Source organism: Macrosteles quadrilineatus, unplaced genomic scaffold (assembly GCF_028750875.1).
Source record: "Macrosteles quadrilineatus isolate MER2022 unplaced genomic scaffold, UCM_ALF_1.0 Scaffold_9__3_contigs__length_116548681, whole genome shotgun sequence".
Classification (NCBI taxonomy): Eukaryota; Metazoa; Arthropoda; class Insecta; order Hemiptera; family Cicadellidae; genus Macrosteles; species Macrosteles quadrilineatus.
The window spans coordinates 53392940-53418400 of NW_026542602.1; the positions used below are offsets into that span (position 1 = coordinate 53392940).

The following is a 25461-nucleotide window of genomic DNA, read 5'->3' on the forward strand; positions in this document are numbered from 1 at the left end:
CAGAAAATTGATATTTCTTTAAAAAAGTAGATTTTTAGGTGTGGTGTTGATGTACCAAATCTTATTGATTTATCTGTTGTCGTTTTGAAAATATTAAACCGGTCCGGGACTTTTGGGACAGTCTGTATCCACTTTTATAGCGTTCTCTCACCAGGCCCAGCAGCCTCCTCCACCGGTGCCTCAGTACTCGGTTCTTTGCTGAGGGAGAACCTCTTCGGACTGAGGCTGAGACTCGCCACCCCACTGGTCACCATCTGCTGCAGCGAGTTGAAAAAACTCATCTTGGTCCCCTCCAGGTTACGTCATTAGGGCTCTGCAACAATGGGTCAGCTGTTCAACTTGTTTAGGAAGAGGAGTGTGCTTTACGCACACAGATGGCCAGCCTGTAGTGTGAGACTCGATGAACCAGACTACTCATTAAAAGAACTCTGTGCTGTTAGACACAATCTGTTACTGTTGGTACGACTGATATTCTATAACTGTACTGGGAAATAAAGTGTTGAATGAAGTGGTATTGTAATAAATGGATAATCTGTAGAGGGTGAGGTTCTAGTGTGGAAAGGTAAGATGAATGAGGTTTTACGAGACAAAAACGGATATTAGAACAGAAAATGACATAAAACATTGTCATTTTCTGTTCTAATATCCGTTTTTGTGTCGAGTGACGTCACTGGCCTGAATCTTGTACACAGAAAACATCTGGCTTAGACGTTTTATGGCAGTTCCATTTAAATAATACTACCAAAATTTTTATTTAGAGCCTATTGCATTTATTGAATGATTTTTGGGTAATTTAAATATCAAATTGGGATTATATGGAGATCAGGCATTATTTCTCACTATAAAATAAGAATAACCACAATGTACTGTATCATAAACCCATACTTTTCCCATTTCGCAACAATATGAAACTGCAAAGCAGTCTACTTGTGGCAGATACGGCGGGAACGTGATGACGTACTTCCGGCGAGTGAATTCACACTTCCGATTCACTTCCGGTTCTTTTACACGACAGCGAGGTGATCAAACCGTGCTTTCATCGAATGATGGTAAAATACTCTCTTAAACGCATTACTCCTGTGAAAGTCAAGTGAACACCTAGTACAGTCCTTTGTAAAATGTGGATTACTTATGAAAATCATTGAATGGAATTTATATCAGGAACTGGAGTTCGTATAGGTTATGACTGATAAAGGTTTTAATACTAGTATCTTAAGCTCAATTTGAAGGGAAAACTTAACCCGAAAAAAACTAGGAATTTCAAAAGAAATTCAGTTATTTACCAAAATGTGTTCTACATTTCTTCCTGAACATTTTGATGTATGACACAAAATAAAAGTATTTTTGATGCGGTGTTATTCTAAAAGTTAAGTTAGTGCTACACTGTTTTTCACATCTTATACATCGATGGTGGTGACAGAGGGCCCCGTTTGCCGTGATTTGACTTTTTTATTGTTTTGTAAACTAAGAAAAGTGAACTCAAGTTGTGTAGTAGGTAGAGTCTTAATTTTCTTTTTATTTGAAAGCTTGTAACCATAGCTAAAATCTGTAGCATGGGTTTTATAAAAATAACACTATAGCTATTTTCAAAATGTTTATAAAAAACAAATTTAAAATTTTTGTTTTTGAAACAAAAACTTATAATTCTTATAGTATTTATATTTTTTATCCCATGATACAGTTTGTAGGTAAAACTATAATATTTAAAGTAAAACCAAAGTCTGTTCCTGTGAATTCCCATTTTAAACGATCTGGAGTCTGCCAACTTGGAAAAATGTTTATAAATATTTGTGTTTTTTTGTGTTCTGTTTAAACAATAACAATAAACAAATTTTATATATGTAATTGAATATTTTCGTTATTTTGGTGGAGTTCCCCATTTTGTTGCTAGGTTTTTTAACGTTGTAAAATTATATACATAGGCCTACTGTAGTGTAATATGCATTTTGTAAACAATTTGCAATTATAACAACTATAGTAGATGAGTGAATATGTAATCAGTAGAAAGAAAGAGTAGTTCGATAATTTGCCTACACATTCCATTGTAGCATACATTATATTATTTACTTTTAAGTAGAAGGTTTTATTAAGAAAACCTATACATTAAATTGATGTTTCTTATTTAAATTGCTTATGCATAAGATACATTATTAAAAATGAAAACCAACATTTTGAAGCACAAAGAACTATGTTACGTCGTAGGATGGCTAATTATAATTTGGCTGCATTACCTGAAGGGCTTTTTCTTGATTGTTAATTCACGTCCCATTTCCTCGTTACGTGTTTTTCCTTGTTAAATTTTTTTGCATATTTTTGCAAAACACGTGTTTTATTTCGTTATATCCGCAACACCTGGTGAGGTCAGGTTAGGGTCATGAACATTTGTACAAAAAAAAAACAATTTCACTTAAAATATTTGGTTACTATGCCTAGCCTAATGCAAACTCATTTCGTAGTAAATTTTGTGAAGGAATAATTTTGATTCCGTGGAATCAAATGGACGAGACATCTCAGGAACTATCGACGATCAAGGAGATTGGTCAGGCAATATTGCCAATCTCCGGAAACGATAAGATGGGACAGCGGGATTTGTAGAAGAGGAAAACAGTCGTACCAACTTTGTGACACTTCACAGCTGCTATATTTCGTCGTACGTAAGATATTTCACCTATATTATTTCTCTGTCCTTATACAAATTGTGTATTGTGTTTTTGTTTATCTCATTTAGAATTTAAAGATTTTATGGCTTTTACTGGATAGAGACTTTCAAAAGAAAACATTATTGAACACCTGATATAGTATTTTCCACAACGACCGAGTTAAGACTATTTAAGTGAGCTGCGTACACTTTTTTACCTATGACCATTTCTTAATTACTAACAATCACTACTCATAACTTCTACAAGAGGTTATGTTTTCATATTATCCTCACATTACCACTGACAGTGATGCAATGAAACATTTTACCAAATACTAATTGCATCAATCGTTATCAATTAAATTGGTAAACAGCTGATTAGCTGAAGTTCGAAGTATTTCGATTAATTGTACTTCTCCTCTCTAAATCCCTCGAGCCTCATTGGTCCATTTAACTGTGTTGTTAAAACTATGCTGTTATAAGTAAACAATGCTCTTATGTGAAACTTTTCAATTCTAAGAACTAAACTGAAACGGCTACTTTAAAAAACGGTCGTAGGTAAAATTATTTTGGTGCACTCCTCTACAGGAATGAATTTGTTAAAGCAGGTTTATAGTTGAACCTTACTTTCAGGCTCTATTCACATTTTAACAAATGTTCTTCACAAGCAAATGCGTTATATAGTTGTCATAATAGCTGACCTCCATACAAAATACATACAACACATATTTGTTCCTGATAATTAAACTTGTATTTTGGTAAATTTTTCTAGTTATTACTTCAATCCTCCTGGTTAAACCTTGACCCAGGACCACATCACATTTTTGCACTGAGAGACACAAGCAAAATACACCGTTCTTTCCAAATTACCATTTCCAATCAAAACGGTGACTACTAAATGCGTATTGAAAAAAAAAACATTTTAAGGATGATTTTGTAGTGAGATTGTGTAGCTTTTTCACTGACCAAAATCAGCTGTGTCATTTATTAAAAGCCCAATTATATGATCGAAGACAGCTGGGTCCAGTTTCCAACCATCAAAAAGCTACTAACCTTTCTCAGGATCGAACCGGTGACTTTTTGATCACAAGGCAAGGACTATAACCACTCACCTACCCAGCAAAACTTACACATATTTTTGATGATAAGTTAAATATTGAAAATTACTAGTTGCACTTATGTCTTTATTTAAATTTATTTATGTCTTTACTCTGGTCCAAACTGTAAAATTTAATAAACATTACGATATTTTGTTTTTCATTGCCATAAAGCTAAATATTATTCAGCTAATGCTATTTTAACTTGCCAAAGGTGTGACATTAAATAGCCGTTATTTCTAGTTAGGCTTTTTGGATAAATATATAATACAGCAGTTAGTAAAGGATTGTTATCTGTTTAAAAAAGAAAGAGTGTAGGTTTCTTAGCCAACGAAAAGATACATCATTGTAATGATAAATATCTATAAAAAGCATTCGGAGGATCTAAAATTATATAAATAAATTAAACGGATTCAAGAGTCCAAATACCCATTAACTAAGGTAAATAGTAAACCTTCATAAATGTTAAGATTGTTACAAAATTTGTATATAACATTTGCTTATTAAATTCAACTAAAACACACTTTTTACAGTCAGTTATTTTGGAAGTTCGGTGTATTTTCAGCCAACACTTGGCCAATATGGGAATAGTGGAGTGTCAGTGAAATTGGTTTTGCTAGCCACATGTTTGAGTGTCTACTCTCCTGTGTTAGAGTTTTCAGATGAAACAAATCTAATTTAAAAAAAATTATTAAGGAAATGGTTTTGAAATACTGTGTCCTCTTTTGGAAATTACTCGATTGATTCGAATTAAATCTATATGAATATTTGTATGCATTACGGAAACCATAACCAAGATATATGAAGTCAAACAGCTATTTTTTTACATGATGTCACTGTAGTGTTGCCTTTTTTTACTTTTTAACTAATGTACAGTGCATTTGTGCTTATTTGACAATGTTGTTGTATAGGTTTTTTATTGTGTATATTCTCTCTTATGTTCGTCTCTCCATATATAACTCTTATTTACTATCTAGTGTTTGTTTTATACGTCGTCAAAAATGAAGCATGAATAATTTCCGTTAAGTTGGTGTAATGATTATGTTTCACTGTAGGAAAATTATTTTCAACTAAACGGAATAGAAGTCTAACTCAATCACACTGAGCATAAAAAGGCCAAGTGTTTTTTATTTCATAAACAAATTAAAGAATTTGCTAAAAACTGTATTCATTGTAATTTCGAAACGTATACCCTTTTCCCTAGGTATTAACAATAGAAACTACTATAGGTACTACAAAAGATACATCCCCAATAACAATAGTCCGTTGTATTACAGTTGTTATTGTTCTCAAAACAATACTCAAGGTAGAGAATCCTGAACTCCCAACTGTTGTTCTCTAGCGATTTGTTGTTTTTTTTTACAACAAATCTTTTCTTACCATAAAAGGAACAATGGATGTATAAAACATACAGTATGTCTATATTTGTTTTGTATAAGAATTGTTTTTCAAATAATCAGTATTGTATGCATGCTAGATTTCTTCATATGTATTTAGATGCAAATATAAATATCGTGAGAAACAGAGAAAATGTTCTATAAGAGTTATATCGTTGTACAGTCTGAAAAGTAAATAATGGACCTAAATTACCTGAATAACTGAATTTACCTAATCAAGCCTGCGGACTAGGTGAATTTACACCTGCTTGGTTTTATTTTCACAAACAAGGTTTCTTAAAATTTCTTCATGTCATTTCTATTTGAATAACGTTAGGTTAAGGAGTACTTAGAATGCAGTTTTTTATGCTACAGGAAATGTAATAGATTTAGATTTTTAGGAAAATGTTTAATAGCTTATTATAAAGTTTAACAGTTGCGGAATTTGAAAAAAAAAATATTCATAAACAAGAAACCTACATCAATTTATTTGCTTCTCATAAAAATCTTTTTTTATTTAAAGATTTTTCTTCGTAGGTTTTAGTTGAACAACGTCGTTTCAATAAACAAAATTATTTGGTTTTTTTACTGACAGAATGGATCATAGAGAAATGCATATTCATAATGAAGTTATATTCCCCGATCTAACACATTGTTACTGGTACTCGACATGTTAACAAATAGATAGCTTATATAAACTGACAGAGGCAAAACTTAATTTGTTCCGACAAACATTATTCTCTCCGTAAACAAACAAAAAGCTAATGCCAGGACGGCCAACAGTTTGATTGGTTTCTAGATGAACATGAAAGTGTGTGACAAGTATAATCCTTTCATCAAATATCTTAACTGTAAATGGTTGACCAGCAAGCATTTTATAACATAACATAAGTATTTTTTTTATAAACAAATTTAAATAGAATTAGAAATAATAAACTTTAAATGTTATCTTTGAAGACTAATGTGATTAAATTTTACCTTTCAATGGGAATTAACGTTTAGTGAAAATTGAAACTGAAATTCTAGGACCAAATTCAAACAATCACAGTGAACATATGCTATCAATGATTACTTAATGCTTGTGTAATACAAAGTTGACTATTATTTACAAGGAATATTATTAAAACAATCATTTAATCTAATAAGGATAATATTTAATTTATATACTCAAAACAATAAAAATAAACTCATAACAGTGACTATTTGTATCATAAATACAATTTGGTTTCACAAAGATTCAATATAGGCCTAAAGCTAACCGTCAAAATTACTGTAAATTATTTATTGATTTCAAAAACAGAAATAGAAAATCCATAGTCAATTTATCAGAATCATTCAGTTACAGGAAATAGTGAGATTACCAACGCACGATTATGCTGCGTCAATCGCCTGTTTAAATATTATTATTAGCTAAAGCACAAGCCTATTTGTAAATTAAATGTTTGCTCTTCATTTGTCGTCACAGTATAAATTTTGTGTGTAATTTGTTAATTCATTTTTATTTTGAATACGTGAATTAAAATCTTTCAATTTTTATTCAAGCTCTTCTGTTGTTAAACTGTGTCTAATTTTTATATTCCTGCTATGGTTCCACAAATTTGAGCTACACACCTATCCACCAACCACTAAACTGTACACGTAAAGTTTACTCTAATAAGTATATATTCTGAGCGGTAAAGTACTTTACTGTTCAACAAGCTGTTAATCGAAACACGCCGTGATGACGTCATCACAAATTGATCCCTTTTTGCAAACGAACTGGGAAAAATACAAATTTAACACCGAGAGCGGGTACACTTGCACCTGTGGCGAACAAAACCAATTTACTGAGGCCTACCATCCGAATATTGGCCAACCTATGTTCACCTGTGTTATTGGTGTTCAAGGGCTCTGTTTCAGACAATGTTGTATCGTGTATGTATTTGTTACTAGTTGATTGACTTAGAATATTCAAGACTTTAGGCGAGTCCTGTATTATCCTTATATATAATACGTGAAGGCGATTTCTACGAAACACTACTCCTCCGATAATAATCTATGGATTTTTACAAACGAGGTGTCAAAGTTAAGTATTTTTTGTGTAGACGCCCCCTTTCACAAATTCCTGTAATAAAAGTCTTCGGGCTTTGCCCCACAGGCCATTAAAATCCCAATGTATTTCTTATGAAGAAAAGATTTTGTTTACTTAAACAGACGAATAATTTGTATTAATTACAGCTATTCATAGTAAACACATGATACAAACAAGAGTGTTCGTTTTCAGATTGAGTTCATTTTCGGTTTTGATAACTGGAGTGGAGGGATTGATATCTTTGAGTTGACTCTTTTAAGTCAACCGAAATTGTGACTGTTATTCGTAAAAAAAAACGCCTGTAATATTTAGCAGTTGCTCGAATTCGAGCAACATTCTTGTTGAAAATATATTCTTGCCCCATTTTTTTATATTGGACAATAATTACGAGATCGAAGAGGTTTTGGCTTAAATTATTCTTTGAATACAATTGTTTATTGGTTCCCAACAGAAATCAGCTGTCCCTGATCATTGGGCTTTAAATATATTTTATTCTGACCAATAAAAACAGCTGATCTTGGTACCAAGATCAGCTGTTTCATCAGTGTGTGTTTTGGGTTAAAATGTGTTTATTTTTACTGAACAAAGCTACATAGATCTCACAGCATTCTACACTAATCCTTCACTCATGTGTTGCTTAAAATACGCACAAATGTGGCGTTATCATGTCATAATGATAATGATAATAAAAATATATGCAGGTGACAATTACATTTTTTATTTCAGATTTTTGTTTTTGAGAAGAGGAGTTCGAAGATTATAAACACAACTTGTTCTACTTATATACTAAATCTATGATTAAACATTTAAGTATTCCGGCGAGAATTTTGCGAACTGTAAGTATATAACCGACCTGAATTATATTTGCGTCTGTATCCAAAACGATATCAAACAAATATAGTAGAGAATCGACAAAAAAACCTGTTAATTCAAATTATTTTCACAATGCACTTTTACAAAAACTAAAAATATTCATACAAAAACTAAAAATATTCATACAAAAACAAAATACGAGATAACAAAAATAAGAGAAATAAATTTCTGTATTTGGTTAGATTTTTAAATTGCAAATATATTTTATTTGCACAAATTAAAATAAAACCTGTATTGTTATCTAATGCTTGTTATTGCCGTTTTGTATGGCAATATGGCTATAATACAAAGATATAATTTCGTAAACACAATTAAAAGTAGGCCTATGATTAAAATCATGAGTCGATACATGACTAGGGTTAATGATGTCTTTAAACTTAATTATTTTTTTATAATCGTTCCCTTTTATGATACAAATAAATATCAAATGTTGAGAACATGAATACATTATGTTTACATTCACTTTGGAGTTTGCTAATGACAATGTCGGATCCACGTAGACATCTTTGACGTTGTTCTATTTCCGTCGTCTTTGTTTGAGAAAGTTCGTCAAGTCTTGTCTTCGATGTCAAACATTTCAAAAACAGAATTTACAGAATGATTTCGCCTAAGTAGCTTTTTGTGGTTGCTTTTGAGTTGGAAATAAAATTAAAACTAATACACTACAATAAGTAAGACTGATGATAAAGTTAAAATGGAGTTTGCTACAAATAACGAGATAACGAAGGTTGTATTTTGAGTAAAAATGTTATAAATGTTGATTGCTTTACGCGAGTAACAATCATTAAATGTTTTTTTGATCAAAACATAGTTGACGGTGTTGGTAATAAAATATTTCCAAAATTACAGTTAAGTGTTCACAATATAACTATATTTTTTTTAACTTTATTATTTTCAACATTTACAATTGTGGTTCCCCAACTGATAACTATTAAGCTATAGACTACGCTTATACGGTAAGTAGATAATGTATTTGGTAAAAATTGTAAGACATTTAAAATAAACAAATTATTCAATTACTATTTAATACTTTGTTGAATAAATGTACAGATTGAAAATGCGTGAGCTTAAAAAAAATTACTAAATAAAGTAAATTTAAAGTTAAATTACTTGAATACATTATTCCTATATAAAAGCAATGCATTATCATAGAAAGTGTATAACTCAATATTCTCCGAATTTGCTAATTTTGATTATTTATTCAAAAAAGAATAATTTTCATAATGTGACAAAAGCTCAATACTTTCATGTGACTTGTTTCGAAAGGTTTTACAAGTTTTTCCATTAATAAAATAATAAATTAGCTAAAAAAGGGGGGGAAAACATTAATAAGGGAGAAAATGAAGGCAGGGAAAACTCTATTGAACACTGTCGAAGTCTGGGGTTCATTGTTGATCAGGGACAAAAGAACCGAAGCCATCAGTAATCATCACGCTTTCGATCGCGTTATATTACTCTCGCTGAGTTACACATTTCTTAATACTTTTTAATCAACAACCCAAAGCATTCATACCCTAGTATTGTTTAGAAAGACTGTAAAAATCAAGATTTAATTGTAAGAATTTACGTTTATACACTTTGTTCGATGGTGATTAACTTTACAGCATTATAGGGTTGGATTTACAATTTTGAAATTATTGAGATAAAGGGTTATCTACAGGGTGTCCCGAAACTCTCCACCACATTTTAGTGCATTGTTCCTGAATAAAAGACATAAATATCATATTTAAATTGTCCGTAAGTCCTTAGTTACTCACGCAGCCGCCATTTTTTTATTTACTTATTTTTTTCCAAAACAAGTGGTTAATGGTAAGCAATTGAAACTTTGCAAAAACATTTATGACAACTAAAAAAAGCAAAATTGATAAAAAAATTTAAATTCATAAAACAAAATGGCGGCCATTTAAAACTTTTGTAAAATCAAGGGTTTTTGAGTTATCTAAGAAACAAAATTTTAATTTGAAAAATTGTCATAATTTTTTTTTTTAGCTTAGCCTTACTTACTTGCAATAAATGTTTGTGCAAAGTTTCAATTTCGTATCTTTAACTACTTTTTAGAAGAAAAAACGTGAAAAAAAAACAAAATGGTGGCTGTGTGAGTAACTAAGGACTTTCGGACAATTTAAATATAATATTTACAACTTTTTTTACTCAGGAACAATGCCCAAACATTTTGGTGGAGAGTTCCAGGAAACCCTGCACTCTGTATAGGTTAGTAAAATGGTTTTAACATTGCATCTTATCACTTGCTTAAAACTCCTACTTATTTTGATTAATTTTGTTGATTTACGTAAGTATAATTAATCTTTGGGCCAATCTTAATAGTTTTGGCAAATATTTAATTATTTTGTAATAAGTAAATGCCATAGCAAAGAATAGAAGAATAGTTAAACTTTGCAAGAACAAGTACTGTATCGTAATTTATACTTTAATGAAATGAAACATGCAACATGCAACATATTGTTTTGAACACCTTAGTGCATGACACAACAAATAGTAAAAGCTTATAAGTGATAAGAATGCAAGATCACGCAACATTGTATCAATTATGTGATTTTTAAAGTGTACATATTAGTAATTTTGCAATTTTGCAACTCCTTTCCATACTACTCATTCCGTATTAGGAATTTTGCATCTCTCAAACACATATTTCGTTTACGTGAAGCTTAAGTTCATTAAATCTATTTCTATATATAATTCAGTTTTAAAAATCTGTGTACAACTAAATCTAGAGTACTGGACCGAATTTATTAATTAATGGGTCGTTGGAAAGCTTAACTCGTAAATAATATAAAATTCAAAATAATAATTATTAGTATTTTAATTTATTTATCAACTAGTAGCTTTTCCTATGCTTAGTAGCGGTGTATCACAGAGGTGAAACATGTTGAATTAAGTTTGTGTAATGTCTCCAATGATTATAGAATATATCATACTCCTAATTACTAGTTTCAATATTTGTATGTATTTTTTCAAACCTGTATTACATGTAATATCGTTGGAATGTGAGAAATACAACGTTGCCATTTTTTGTTTTGTTTCCGTTTTAAATTTAAATTAAACAAAATAAAACTTACTTCCAACAGCCCTACAGTTAAACTATAAAATTCTGTGGGAAATTTCTAAAAACATTTATAATAATAAAATAACTGTGGTATGACTATAACTTCTCGTGGTATACTATACCATATTTTATTTGCTATATTTCTGCGATTCTTCAGCTTAAATTGTGTAAAGATTCTTTTGTGATTAAAATGCAGGCAAATACTTCCTTTAAGGACTTATTTATAAACTCAAAAACATTTTAAATTTAATAATTGCTCTTCACATTCTGTTGTTGCAGTCTTAAGTTGAGTAAAATGTTTTCATTCTTTTTTATTATGGTATACACAAATTGATTTAAATTTTTAAATATTTTTGATGTTCATAGTTTCGCGTTCATTATTGATATAGACGCTAAACCGATACACGCAGGAACTAGCTTCTTCATCAGGTAGATTAGTCATTTTATTATAAATACTTGTAATTCAATGAAATAAATTAAATTTTTTCACATTGATAAGACATATAGGTATTCAAAGGCCCATTCTTGCTGACAAATTGTTAAAAAATCCAATATGAAAACAAAAAAAAAATTTTTAAATTAAAGAATAAAATGCCATTAGTCAATCATTTGACCCGATAAATACAGCTTAAATACCGCAATTCCACAACCTCTGGGTCTCTTTTACAAGTTTCTAAATGCGTTAGGATCCGATAACGATACAACTAGCGTCCGTGTCGGATGTAACGCGGAAAACGAACGGAAATTTAAGTAGATAACGTTCCCGAAGTAAATTGAATCTGCACGCCGTCTCAGTATATTAGTTCGCTTCAGTTACTGCGATATATGTTCGCACGGCGTTAATGATGGTCTTATTAAAGTTACGTGAGTCTGCGAGAAAACGTACTCCTATTACTTTTAACAGTTTATGATTTACTTAATAACTTCTTCAGCATCGTACGTGTTAAATTACCTGAAAGCACAAAAATACGTCAAATAACACTTGTAATAATATATTTACACTTACAGTTTAGACAAAAGACGGTAAATAAACATAAAAGATGTTAAGTGGTGATCGATTTCGATTGGACACTACAACGATACTTACTTTCCGTGTCCGGAAATCAGACTTAGCTTTTCCAGAAATTAGCTACCGACATGGCTTTGTCATTCGATTGTAAAATATCATGTAAAGTGAAAGACTGGTCTAGGCGTGGACAGATCAGCAGATGGCCGGGATCCTGAACAGCACCACACGCGCACAAGATGTTTTTCGACTGTTAGGAGACCCTACGAATTTCTGCATGTTTGTTTAATATTACTTTGTAAAAGTTTGCTATTGATAATAATACAAACTTAATGGTACACATAATAATGGTTTTCCACGCACTAGACGACTACTATTTTTGGCTCGATAGGGCTGACATCCATTGGCTATACTTGAAGATATTTAGTACCTACACTCCCTAACAAAATCAGATGGTTAATTGTTTACGAGCACTGTGTGATCATATTTCTACATAATTTTACAAAAAAAAGCTACTTTTACATTGCAATTTTCATATGAACATCATAATATAGAGAGGATATGATCTTTTTTACCGAAAATTGTCTAATTTGTGGATTATCGTAAAGAAATATTTACACATTGTTCAATCTTAAAGAATTTCCATTAACTCTAAGATACGGTATATGTCTGAACTAAATACTAGTGTTGATTAGCACCAGTAACAGTTTTCTAAATAAATGTAAAATTAATTTTGATTAACTTTCAGTTAAAGATATTCGAAAGTCTTTTTTTGGCCATTTGATGGACCTTTGGACATCAAAACCAAAAAGTAAATCGGTACCGGTTCTTTCTGTGCTTACAGTAATAAATTATTCTCTAAAGGGATTTTTTATTAACAAATTCGAGAAAATAATTGGAAGTTTAGTAGGTTTTAAGTAAATGCAAGTGAGGTATTTACCTTATTTTAATCTATCATGTAGTTTTATACAAATCGCTCATCTTTATATTGTTTGGATTTAATTTTACTAAGTAAATCTTTAATTTTCGATCTAAATAAATGGTGCCATGTCAGATGGAATTTATTATTTAAATCAACGGTCCCATTTATTTGTTTGAATTGACAGTACACCAGTTGCATCACCATAAAATGTTTTTAAAGTTTTCAACGCCTACGGGAATTGTATTTTACTACACTCCAACAAATCTTTGCAATTGACAGGTAGCCCGTTATCTGACATGCATTGCACTGTTTTTTGTGTTATTTATTTTTTGTGCTGACCCTACATTCACATTCTATTTATTTTGTATTCGCACGATGCCCGACAGGTTGTTTATTTGCCTCGATGACATGTGTGTATACATAGCTATGTAGGCCTACACTATATGCTAGAAAATACAACGGATGGTAGCACTACTCTGCTAGAAATTTGAAACGTTGTAATTTTGTTATGTTGGCAACATCAAGATGAATCATTGGCTTATGACGTTATGTATGTAGAATAGTACCACAATCCCCTTGTTCAAATATACTAAGTATCCCCTTCCCTTTGTATAAATGGTGGCCATCGTCAGCTCAGCTTACGTATATTGTAGGGGAAGGTTATACTTAGTTTTACTATAGACATACTAGAAGGACAATTAATACATTGACTAGGTACCCAAATTGACATATCTTTACAGGAATAATCAATTACGAACCGTGGCAGATTAAAATACATTAGTAAATCCATTGATCATTGATAGTACAAGTACACTTCTCGTAGCTAACCTAACCTAACCTAGCCTGCTGATGTCAACTAAAGGGTTTCTTTTATTTTAGGAGTATTTAAGAATTCATACTTCACCTTTTGAATATAAAACCGGAGGACGAGCATTAATTTGTCGGGGAGTGGACTGAAGAAGATGCGTGATTTCGTCCCCTGTGGTCCCAGGTTCAATGCCCGCCATTCACCAATGGATTTTATCAAACTACAATGCCGCAACCCTCAATGCCTAGTCTTAAGTAATGTGTTAAACAGTTCGAGATAAAGACTAGGTCCTAGGATGTGATGATGGGATGTAAGTAAGGATCTTGTTTATCATGATTTTTTTAAATATAAGTCAAATAAACAAGCAAAATATTAAAGAAAACCTTTTAAAGGACGGCGAATCACATTGAGGTTCATTACATATGTTTATAAATTTATAGGACCAATGTTTTTAACCCTTTAGCAACTGAAAACCAAAATATCTATTTTATTTTGTTTTTGTCATAAATTAAACCAAGTACAATTTTCATTAGTTTTAAAGTTAGAATTTTTTACCATTAAAGTATAAGATTTTAATGTACATTACATAAATATTCATATATTTCACGCAGAAAACAAATATTTTCCTAGGCAGTTGCCTAAAAAGCCATGAATAATTAAAAAAAAAAATTAATAACCGTACTAAGTCTATTTCCCCTTAAGATACACACATTTGATTCAAAATATTCTATTCTTGCAAATATAATGTATACAGTCCATTGAGGACACAAAATAACATCAGAATATATATTCACAAAATATTATTATAATTTATCAAGTACGTAGCATTAAAAACTGAACACGGGTCCAAAACCGCATTATAAAATACAGGTGATATTAAAGAGATAATCTCAGTCCACTGAATCACGTTAATCCATTTGGTGTTGCGTGCTTTTGCATTCTTATCTGTATTTATGAGCTCTCAAATCTGTTTAGTGGCACGGACTGGAACGTGTATAGATGACGTTTTTCGCGTGAATATTAGCGTAATGGTTGCACTCCGACATTTTCAAATCATTGCTAGCGAAATAAATAATCCTACTCAGCACACGTTTGGTAAATTTCATATACTAATAGGAAATATCTTGAAAATAAATATTTCCAAAATCCCTAAATATTTATAACACTCTCACACATTTGGTAAAATTCATATACTAATAGGAAATATCTTGAAAATAAATATTTCCGAAATCCCTAAACATTTATAACACTCTCACACGTTTGGTAAAATGCATATACTAATAGGAAATATCTTGAAAATAAATATTTCCGAAATCATAAATACTTACAACACTCAGGTTCCTATTTCTAAACAAGATGTTGGTACGTATTCCTCTGCACACAAAGCTACATTTCAACCTTTTAAAATTAATTCGTACATAATGTAACAATATTCATATGGCATACAGATATTAAAACAAAATTAATTTGGAATAAAAAATTAAAATATTAATATTATCGATCTAAAGGATGCAATTCACAGTAAATCTGATCAATCAAATATTTAATTTATTTTGAGTAAGACAAGGCTGTATTTTTTTCGTCCAATAAATAAAAGCAACCAACAGCCGAGATTATTAGTGACGGACGAGATACGGTTCTTTTGTCTTTGATCAACAATAAACCCGGTCAACAGTGATCAATTGCGTTCACTGCTTTTGTTTGTATTTTTAATTATTAAAACTTTTACACTCCGCAGTGGAATAATGCCTGTTTCAAATGAATCTGAAGAATAAACATTTTCTACAAACTTTGCTGTATCAATTAAATTACAGCAAATATACAATTGGAAAGATTTGCAAAGGTTCAACGAAATTACCCAACTTTAATATCATAAATGTAATTTTATTATTTTTCAACTAACACAAGATACGAAGTTGGGGATTTTTGCCACAAAGCACTGAACAACAATGATATAAGAGGCAACCAGCTGTGCAGCACTTGATAAAGTGGTTACGTTCTGTAAATGCTTGAAGTCAGTTAACGTTATAGCATGTTCAAGTCACTTACTATACAAATCAGAGAGTGTAGTGATTCATCAATATAATTTTATCTCTCAGAATATTTTTAACATTTGAAAATGGATTTATATTAAAATTTATTCGTGAGTTTTCATTGACAATGACACATTTTAAGCGTTATTTCAAAAAGTAGTAAATATGTGAAAGGAACGCTATATTATTTTGTAAATATACAACATTATTAGATGATAACTATAACATATCCGAATATTTATTACATATTGTCTATCTTGCTTTCTTAATCAGCTTGCTTTACATATTGAAAACCCACCACAACAAAGCTTAAATGTATGCATATATTCTACTAACAAAACACATACAACTAATTTTTCAATTTTTTTAAAATAGTTTTATCCATGAATGATGATCAATCGTAATGTACTAACATTTAGTTATTTTTCCCCTTGTTTATTTGTGCCATGAGAACAGGTACATATATTGTTTAAATACACTTTTGTTTTGTTAATGAGCAGATAAAAGACATCTTGTTAACAAAACTGATATTTAATTTACTCCATGGATGATTGATCATAAATGGTATGTATAATAAACATAAACAAATGACGCCACCGGCCCAAAAGTAAATATGTTTGTATTATTATGGAACTGTCGGAAACTCTCAAACCAGCTGTTACGGTTGTTAGTATAAGGTTCCATTTCCGTTCTATTATCCGTAGTTTACTTCATAATTACCAAATTCAAGATACACAAAACCTAATCTGAAGAAGAATTTAAATTAAAAATTAACTGGTTAAAATGTTTAAACCTAAAGTATTAACAAACAATCAATGCAACAAACAGCATTAGTAAGGCGTGTGTGTGAGACATGAAGCTTTCCACGTACACGCAAATGAAATTTCACGCAAACGACTTTTTCGGACGAAATATTTATTCCACCGATATGAATATTTAAATGGAAGAATGCTGCGGAAATGCTGACAACGTTGATTCTGGATGTAACGACGGAAAACCAATTTCTCCCCACGTTCCCGCCATTGTACAGTTGTGGATAACTCACTGTGTGGCATTGATGTATTTCACTACACTGATAGCAATCTTTTATTTTATTTTATAATTGGTTTTTGAAAAATACAGAAATTATATACGTCTAATAACACTTGCAATAATATATTTACACTTATACTGTTGACTTACAGGACGGTAAATACATGTAAAAGTTGGTAAGTGGTGATCGATTTCGATTGGACACTCCAATCATCATCAGACCCAATAGGAGAATGATTCATTCTTCTATTGGGATGAGAATGATTCCCTAGGATTGCTATAGGAATTCCTATAGGAGAATGATTCATTCTCCTATTGGGTCTGATGATGATTCGAGTGTCCAATCGAAATCGATCACCACTTACCAACTTTTACATGTATTTACCGTCTTGTAAGTCAACAGTATAAGTGTAAATATATTATTGCAAGTGTTATTAGACGTATATATTTTCTGTATTTTTCAGGTAATTTATTAACACGTACGATGCTAATCAAGAAGTTATTAATTGGATTTTCACCATTTTTAAATTAAGGGTCACAGAAAACAAATTAATTTAGGCCAAGATTACTGTCACAGAAAAAGAATTGATTACAGTGATCGTCTACGAAATTTTACAAAAAAATTCAAACGATTTACTAGTATTTTTCTTTTTATTATAGATGTTTACGATAAAGGTATTATTCTTTACTCCGAAACACAGCTTAATGCAAGTATATACGAAATTTTAACTGAAAGACTTGCCTATAAATCATAATTAACCCATTACAGAATGGCAGCCGTTTTTTCAACACCCTTGAGAGAACCTATGTAAAAATATACATCAATATCTCCTATTTACGTAGTTAAGTGTTTTACAAGGAAAACTAAACTCAGTATTACCGTAACAAGAAACTAAAAACGACTTTTTGGTCCCTATCGAATTTTTTCCGGCCCCAAAATGGGGTATATTGGGTGCAGCACAAAATGTTTAAATATAAAGCTCCATCAAGGGACACCTCTTTTTGAAGGCAATTAGTTTAAATGGATATCGTTAAAAACAAGAGGCTCCTAACTCAACCCAATACAACATTTTGACAGTTTTTAGTTTTCAAAAATTACATTTAAAATTGTTGAGCTGCCCCAATATGCTTCATTTGTGTCCTCGTGGGAAAATGTTTTTACTAACTGAAAAGCACACTATTTTTCTTACGAAGGGATAAGCATTCCTAGTGCAACCTGATAAAATGTTAATACTGAATATTAATGTGCATTTTTAAGTGGGGTCTCTGAGGTTGATGAAAAACCGCTGGCATTTTGTATTGGGTTGAGATAGTGACCTCAAATTTTCCCGGATATTGTTTTAAGCTAGGCCTAATGACTTTCAAAATGAGATATCAGTTTATGGGGGTATATTTAAAACTTTTGAGCTGCACCCTAAATACCCCATTTTTGGGTCTCGGGCGCGACCAAAAAGTATTTTTTATTTCCTGTAACGGTAATACTGAGTTTATCTTCGCTGGTACAACACATGAAAAAGGTGATATTGATGTATATTTTTACATGGGGTCTCTCAGAGCAATGCAAAATAAAACTGGCCTCTAGTTTTCAACGGCTAGCTGGATTTTGTGGTTGTTTATTTACGGTAGATTGTTTCCTCTTAGCTCTCAACTGAGGGAATCAACTTGTAATATGTGATCAAACCTTAAATTTAATGTCATTATTCTTTACCTAACAAAAATAAATAGTTTTCTCATAAACATAAATATATATTATAATCTACATGCAAATACCTTGACTAAAGACGCACCGTTGCTGATGTTTCCTTGCCCAAAGTTAGTCAAGCACTGCCCAAAGACAAGAAGTGACGTCATACAATATCAAGTAACGAGTGAAGAAGAAGTCTATTTACATAGAAAGTACAAGTCTTTGTTACGAAGCGGAAATTTGAGCACTGATTAACTCGGGGCAAACAGTTGGGTCTTTTTCATTTAGAACTTAATAAAGTTCCAAAGATAAGCATCACAAAGAAGCCCGTCAACTAGTTTTCGTTTAACTTTATGTCAAATTTGACAAAGAGTTGAGCGTACAATTAACTTTTAGACAAGTTAACTTTCCATGTGGAACAGTTGCAACCATGAAAATTACGTTGCTAAATCATACAGTTACAGGAGCTAGTAACTACAATTTTAATTCTCCTTAGATGTTGTGACTTAGATGTGACGTACAAGGTGCTTTATTTGGTACAATGAGCTGTTATTTGGGGTCTGCTTGGTTTAAAAATGGTATTTTCGACATAAATGTGTTATTTACATTCATGAACTTAGTCAGTAGCTCAAATTATCTACGTATGTTTTAATTTTAAATATCTAAAGAATGTCTGATATATGTCTACTTTAAACTGTCTGGTGTTAAGAATAAATGTTCAACCAAATAGCAATATGTTGGATCAGCAAACTCACCACTCTTGATTTTTCTTTTACAAATATTTAGGTTCTAAAATATTATTCTTCAAAAATATGAACAAAAAGATTTTTTATAAGCTGCTGTGAACGTCATAGAGGATATCGGGACGTGTCGCGTCAATTCATGATACCTAGGATAAACTTCAAAACAAGAAAAATAACAGATAAGCTGTTGAATTGTGTGTACCAAAGCATTTTCGGCATTTACATCGTACACACATTTATAAGTGTACATTTTTTAGTGTTTCCTACTCAAATTAGCATGAGTTCGAATGTCAGAATGGTAATTTGTTTATTGTATTACTTACTAGTCTGATAATCTGTCCGATCTTGTAAAATAGCTTCCCATAGGAGATAAGGAGCTCCTATTACTTTTTAGGACCTCGATGGGTGAAAAATATGTTTTAATAAAATATGAATGTCTCACTCAGTCAATCTTTGCCTAAATAAACACCTTGCATGATACACTTTGGTTATTTTTTCGTACATCTAAAACACCTAAAAAATAAGACAAAAAATACATATAACAATCTTTTTCACTAGAGCATGTATTCCATATAAATGTAAATGTTCGAATTTCATCTCAAATTATTGTTTCTTATATCGTATACCTTATTTCCATGGCAAGCAGCCAATTGACAAACAGACAAACTTTGTGAACAATGAATTATTGGTATGTAAGTATTTACCCTAAAAGCAATCTTCTTTTTATTTAAAGCAGCGAAAAAGCTTGTGCAGCCTAAAAGGGTATCACATTTTATGGAGTGTAAAAAACAATTAATTCAATGTTTAATATTCAGACGTAATTTCTCTAACTGTATCCAACCTGATTCTAAAATTCCATATCTATTTCTATGATACAGTGCTGACGTAAGCATTCGAGAATATAAACTTTTAATGATGAACATGCATAATCCTAAGTCATACATATTCAAATTCAAGCTTAGAGCTAATGCTAAATATTCAAAAGCTCATGTAAATAGGAAGATTCCAACTCATATACTGTCGAAATTCGAAATTAGAATCCTTCCGATCCGTTTGAAAGAACTTATTTACCTCATCAAATACATAACGTAATAAGTGGGGATAATTTTGTCAGGTTTTTAGAATGCAAAGTAAGAAAGACTACCACATTGTGATCGATGGTGGTCTTAACTTATATTTATCGCCATTTCCCGACAGCGACAAAGTTCGGGGTTTAATAGTGCATAATACTTTACTGTCTTCAACATTTATTTATGTTCCAGACGTTTTATAGGCGGTTCGAAGGTTCGAAAATACTTGCAAATAAATAAGAAGGTATTGAATGTTTTAACATGTTGTTTCGGGGATATTTTAAAGTTTAAATTGTGGAAAACAGTTTTTAATTTAAAGCTAGAAAGGGTAGAAAATGAAATAAATGTCCACAAGAAGCATGCTTTTTTCTCACATGCATTTTTTTGTCCTAGGCACGAGCCCGGAATTGTTTTTCACATTACTTCAGGCTAGACCTAGGGGTTACGGCATTATCACATGGTTAAAATCCATTGGTTATTTGGGGGGATTTGAACCAGGGATCTCTGGAACCGAAGTCCCGCGCTCTACTAGACCAACTCCTTCCCCCCTTGCCCCCTTTCTCACATTCATAGTGCATTATTATTTTATTTACCAGAAAATTTATTTGTAAATCTTGTGCAAAATACAAAAATATGTTTACTTCTTAAAGAATGCATTTAAGTAATTTTATTTTGCTTGAGGGTTGTTTATGGCAATTATAAAATATTTTATCTCAACTATAAAATGTTTTATTATAAAATCAAGTGTTACAAAGCACAAGCTATATTGCGCTACACATTACAATTAATATATACATATTTCAGAACCTAAAATTACAACAAAATGAAATTGAAGTATGAGAAACAATTTTCCAGTTCTGCTCCAGCAAATTAGCTTAATAACTGGAAAACATGCTCTGAAACAGCAGCGCGGTGGCGCTTGGAAAACATGAATGTTTATAATGTCACTTAACAAGCACTTGGAAATGTTTCTTTGTAATTAAATATACTGAAAGATGTGTAAAAAATAAATGTGTGTGTGTGCATTTAAGATAAACATAAACATTCCTAATTTTTTTCTCTTAAAACCTTAATAAGATTTGTTTTTTCCTATTTCCTAAACTCCGAAAATAGGCTTTATAAGTTAATATGATTTAACCCCCCCCCTCTACGGTACCCAAAACTATTTTCAGAATCAGGTATGTTTTTTTTATTCTAATGCAGTATTAAAATACGTTATCTACTTGGGTTTTTTATTACTCTACAGATGATTACCAATATTTTTTTAGATATTGCAATGTAAGAGTGTGATAAGAACTTCTAACGCCTTTGACCTGTTAGAATTTAAGGAATGGTACTAAGTTAGTTTTTTAGTGTACATCTAGTAAAATACATTACTTTTGAACAATATTTCCTAAAAATGTAAGGAGTCATGTTTTCAAATCCTACTATTATTATGAATCCATTTGTTCTGAAATCCCAATTTTCGACAAATTCTCTCTAATAATCAGTTGGTGAATTTAATTAAGACTTCCCGTTGAGCTTATCAAGTCTACAGGACAGGATGTAATCTATGTGCAGGTCTTGGACACAAATGACAATGACGACACCATCTCAAGGGAAATTAGCCCATCTAGGCTGCTGATTAGCTGAGGGTTGCTTACACACAAAACATTCATTACCTTCTAAACGCATCGTATACTAATTTTACGTAATAGATTAGCTTTAAATATTCATTTTAACATACTGGCGGTGTAGCCGTGAATGTTAGGATATTATTGTCTCCATGCAGAGGTGTTAAAAAAATATTGGACGGTTGGAGACTTTGAAATTCCCCAATACGGATTCGATTCCCCAACTATGTTATTCGAATTTCCCAACTATAATACTCAAATTTCCCAACTATATCATTCGAATTCCTTGACTATATCACACGGATTTACAGCTATAGTACTCGAATTTCCCAACTTTATTACTCGAATTTCCCAACTATATTACTCGAATTTCCCAACTACTCGAATTTCCCAACTACTCGAATTTCCCAACTACTCGAATTTCTCGACTACATCACACGGATTTCCCAACTATATTGCCAAAGATTTCCCAACTAATTAATATTAAATTTTAACAGTAAGTATACATATTTGGCACAAATAACAACAAATGAAGGTTTATCACACATTATTGTGTTATGACTGTTATTGTGTTATGACTGTACACACTGTACTAATCAATAACATGTTAAGTTTACAGCCTCTTAAAATGATTTTTCCAAATAAAATTTCAGTTGATACGACTCTGCCCAGTAATAAATTGCCCTTAGAACCCTTAGACTCTTGTTTACTTTAATTATTTATGTTTACAGAAGAGAACACGTCTGCTTAGTTTTAAAATAAATCTTTAAGTCGACAGTTTCAAATTTCCCGAATCCCAACTCATAGCGCAAAATACCTGAAAATTCCCAACTTTTACACTTTTTATAGATTATTGTAATGTTGGCGTGACCCGTCCCTCTTGGGTCACGTCCATATCTCAACATGTAAGTCTTTTATTCTGGCATGTGCGAAGAGTATATACTTACTTGTGTACATTTTCAATTGAATTATATCGACTCATAATCAATATTTATTTAGCTGTGTTGTGTTGTTTGAACCAATAATTTCTATAAATATTAAACAAGAGTAGCTTATTTTATTCATACATGGAAACATGTTAAATCCAACAAAACTTGAACATACACTCGTATGTTAAAGTTGGATGAAGTTACTTTGTTCTCTTAGCCCCAAAACATATACTTTATAATTAAACTGAAACAGTGAATAGAGAAGGTGTGTTATTTTATATATACATACGAGTATATACTCAACGCAACGATATACAAAACGGATTTTTGTGTATCGTTGACTCAACGATGAACCCTTTGGCTGTATAACCAAAATGACAAAGTCAGAAGGATTTCCCATATAAGTGTTAGTTTAACTCTCTTAAATATTTGTTATTTTTGTGTTATATTCAAGTTAATTAAGACTACAAGAAAATTGTAGGGCTAGACTAAAAGGTTTGTTGACTTGTAGTTCACTTCATAGCACCTACGGTAACATGTGGTGAACTAGATATAAGCTAGGAACCCTATCTTGTTAATGAATTTATATGTAGGTATTATTTAGATCAATACTTGATCAATCTATCTATTTTTTACCTTGATGCAAAATATTTTCAAATTTGTAAAATCCTGAGACTGAAACAAGGAAGAGAAAAGTCACGTCCGAGAACATATTAACGACCTACTATCTCTTCGTAAGTGGGTTGTAACTCTGTCTTTGCTATAAAGAATAACGTGAACCTATTTAACACTGAATGTAGTGTATCTGCCATATTCTAACATGTTTGTATTGTGTTTGTAACACATGGGTCCCATTTATGTTGATATGTACTATAATTGATTTCCAGGAATGAAAAAAAATATGTTTAGTTACCTACTTTTAATGTTAACTCTCTTTTATATTTCTTGAAAGTAAAACTCTAGTACAGACAAGAGTTTTATTTTTAAAATTAAATCGCTATAATTTATATTTACTCTACAAAATAATATACAATTTTTTTTATTATTTAACGTTGTCATTTCAAAAGACGAAATCATATATTTGTTATTTGCAAATTCTAACTAGCCGGATGCATATAATTACATTTTTATCAACACTAACTAATATAGTTAATGGCAAAACTATTTTTTATACAGGGTGTTCAATAAAGGTGGGGACATAATTTACGAAGTGATTCCTTGGTTCAAAATAAAGAGAAAATCATCAATAATACTTTTTCCAAAATCGATTCATTAACCAGATATTCGCCATTTTGAATTTTGTTATAAACATTTTTATCTTAGATTTTTTCAATCGATCTTTATGAAACTTTGTATAGTTGGTTAAGATAGACAAGCCCCATGTTAGAAAAAAAATCGTCTTGATTCGTGATACCCAAGGGATCACTTCGCAAATAATATTCCCAACTTTTTTGAACACCCTGTATATTTATATGGTTAAGTTTATACAAATTTTCATCGAAACCTTTTTGTGAGGTTTTACTTGAATTCGCAACGCCAAAAACCCAAGAGGTTATTCTTAATACTTCGATTTTATGGGTTTTACACTTAACTTAACAAATTGAATAATCGTATAAGATGATAGTATAGTATCGTATTAAGTATTTAGTATTTTAAATTTATTTTAGCGCTATAAATAGTTTATGAATGGATAGACAATAAGCAATGAAGTTGGTTATAAAATTGTCATATTTCAAATTTTACTGTTGAACTGTGTTACTCAATTTAAAAGTTTTGTTGAAAAGAAGTGAAATAGTTGTAACGGTGGAAAAGAAAGGTAATTTTTAATTAGACAGTTGTCACAGACAGAAATAACAGCTTTGTGATTTCGCTGAAGCACACTTTAACAGTTCCCTGTAATGTGATAAACATTTGTAAAAGAGTCATCTAATTGACACTGTTTTCCTGAGAATATCGTATACTCTTTTTTAGTTAAAGTTTTGTAAAGCATACGATTTTATCGATATATTTAGTGATGTATACATTAAACAATTATCTCAACTATTATATCACAAGACCTTTAATTTTGCAGCTACCTTAAAATGTAGAACTCATAAATGTTTATACTTACAAACAAATGCAGGTTCTAAGTCATGAATATCTGAAACAAATATAAAAATATTCTTATTCCTCATTCATATCTTAATAATATAAGTTTTTATAACAGGACGCTTAAGTATAAATATTCTATGTTAATTATTATTTTTAACGTTCTGTAAATTAAGAGCTATAAGTACCCTTTGTATTGTTTAGCCTATGAATGTGAGGAATTCAAGTGCAATGAGCTCTGGGTTTTCCCTCCATTTCCCATCATCAGACATTACCCAGCTGTTAACATTCCTTACCCCTCTTGTTTCCCTCCGTTTTTTTTTTCAAACTAGTTGAGTCCAAAACACAGAAAATTTATAAAATTATGACGGAATGTGTTTATTACGATGTTACGATGATAATGTTTTGTTAAAA

At 31.1% G+C, this 25461-nt stretch overlaps 1 protein-coding gene across 1 annotated transcript in view; it reads right to left on the bottom strand.

The window, feature by feature from the left end:
• Positions 1 to 25461, bottom strand: part of LOC129002137 (BAI1-associated protein 3-like) — a 268228-nt gene that overhangs the window by 178597 nt on the left and 64170 nt on the right. Inside the window, exons 2-3 of the mRNA XM_054429736.1 lie at positions 25070 to 25099; positions 152 to 313 (exon numbers count right to left, since the gene is read on the bottom strand). Coding sequence (XP_054285711.1) covers positions 152 to 281 — 130 coding nt within the window. The 5' untranslated portion in view covers positions 282 to 313; positions 25070 to 25099. The remainder of the gene's footprint in view (positions 1 to 151; positions 314 to 25069; positions 25100 to 25461) is intronic.